This window comes from Cariama cristata, unplaced genomic scaffold (genome assembly GCF_000690535.1).
Source record: "Cariama cristata isolate BGI_N322 unplaced genomic scaffold, ASM69053v1 scaffold19651, whole genome shotgun sequence".
In the NCBI taxonomy this organism is placed as follows: Eukaryota; Metazoa; Chordata; class Aves; order Cariamiformes; family Cariamidae; genus Cariama; species Cariama cristata.
The window spans coordinates 1,968-3,557 of record NW_009597763.1 but is presented as its reverse complement, the minus strand read 5'-3'; the positions used below and the strand labels follow the sequence as shown (position 1 = coordinate 3,557).

The 1,590-nt window shown below is 62.1% G+C and overlaps 1 protein-coding gene across 1 annotated transcript in view; it reads left to right on the top strand.

Moving 5' to 3' along the window:
• ABCB6 (ATP-binding cassette, sub-family B (MDR/TAP), member 6 (Langereis blood group)) overlaps positions 1 to 1,590 on the top strand; it is a 5,900-nt gene that overhangs the window by 2,790 nt on the left and 1,520 nt on the right. The window contains 7 exon segments of the mRNA XM_009709044.1: positions 97 to 162; positions 302 to 427; positions 515 to 591; positions 697 to 760; positions 857 to 942; positions 1,062 to 1,119; positions 1,287 to 1,391. Of these exon segments, the coding sequence (XP_009707346.1) occupies positions 97 to 162; positions 302 to 427; positions 515 to 591; positions 697 to 760; positions 857 to 942; positions 1,062 to 1,119; positions 1,287 to 1,391 (582 nt within the window).

The window sequence follows — 1,590 nt, the reverse complement described above, 5'->3', positions numbered from 1 at the left end:
TTTGAGTCGGTACCGTAGGCGGTGGGGGGCTCACTGAGCACTGCCCGGTGCTGGGGAGGCTGATCCCAGCGCTGACCCCGGCTCCCTGTCCTGCAGGTGAAGTACTACAATGCAGAGAGCTACGAGGTGAACCGCTTTAACGATGCCATCGTCAAGTACCAGGTACGAGGTGCTCAGCATCAGTGGGGGAGTCGGGGTGGGGGGAAGGAGCTGAGCCTCACAGGCACCTGTGGGGAGGATGGAGCTCACCATGGGTCTGGTTTGGAGGCAGCAGCACCCCAGAGGACCTTATCTCTTCCAGGTCTCAGAGTGGAAGGTCAGTGCCTCACTGGGCCTCCTCAACCAGACTCAGAACCTGGTCATCGGCCTGGGGCTGCTGGCGGGGTCCCTGCTTTGCGCCTACTTTGTCACTGAAAACAAGCTGCAGGTAAGGCTGGTGCCAGCCTGGGCAGCCCCTGCCTGAGGTGGGGCCCCAGGGCTGTGGTCACGGGCACCTCTCCCTTGTCCCTTCCAGGTGGGGGACTTTGTCCTCTTTGGCACCTACATCATCCAGCTCTACACACCGCTCAACTGGTTCGGGACTTACTACAGGTAATGCTGGGAGCTGTGGGGGTGCCTGGGGTCCCCTTCACCATAGGCACCTGGGTTGGGATGTGTTCCCCCAAACCTTTCCCTCTGGTCTTTGCCCCCTTCCAGAATGATCCAGAACTCCTTTGTGGACATGGAGAACATGTTTGAGCTCTTCCACGAGGAGCAGGAGGTGGGTGCCACCTTCCTGGACCCTGGTCCCTGGCATGGCCCCATGGTCCTGCCCTGGGGACAGGCTGGCTCTGAGGCTGTGTCTCTCCTCCGGCAGGTGAAGGACGCGGTGAATGCCAGTGACCTGCGCTTGGAGGCTGGGCGGATTGAGTTTGAGAACGTGCACTTCAGCTATGTGGATGGGTACGGGCAGCAGGCACAGGGCAGGGAGGCAGGGTGGGACGAGTCGAGCTATGGGGCCTGGCACAGGGACGTGGGACAGCGGAGGTGGCCCTGAGCCCTTCTCCATCTCCCTCTCCCAGGAAGGAAATCCTGCAGGACGTCTCCTTTTCTGTGATGCCCGGGCAGACCTTGGCCCTGGTGAGAGTGGGACCTTGGGTGTGGGTTCACTGCTGGAGGGTGGGATGGGGGAAGAGGGGCTGGGAAGCACTGTGGTGGGAAGGACAGACCCCCAACGGGGCTGGCCCTTCCCTGCCCAGCCCCTGGCAGTCTCTGGTATCTCAAACTCCCTTTACCTTTGTGTGCAGGTGGGACCTTCGGGCTCGGGGAAGAGCACCGTCATCCGCCTGCTCTTCCGCTTCTATGACGTGCGGGGTGGCTGCATCCGCATCGATGGGCAGGACATCTCCCAGGTGAGGGTGGGAGGGCTCCAGAGGCCATGGGGGGAACACACCAGCTCTTCTGGGCCTCGCAGCACTGCTCAGTGCAGGCACTGGCATCTCCCGAGGGCAGGGGTGAGCACGCAGCCCCCACAGCCCCTTTGAAGGCTCATGTCTGTGACAGGAGTGGGGTGAATGGCACAACTGTGGGACCGCTGGGCTGAAATGCTGG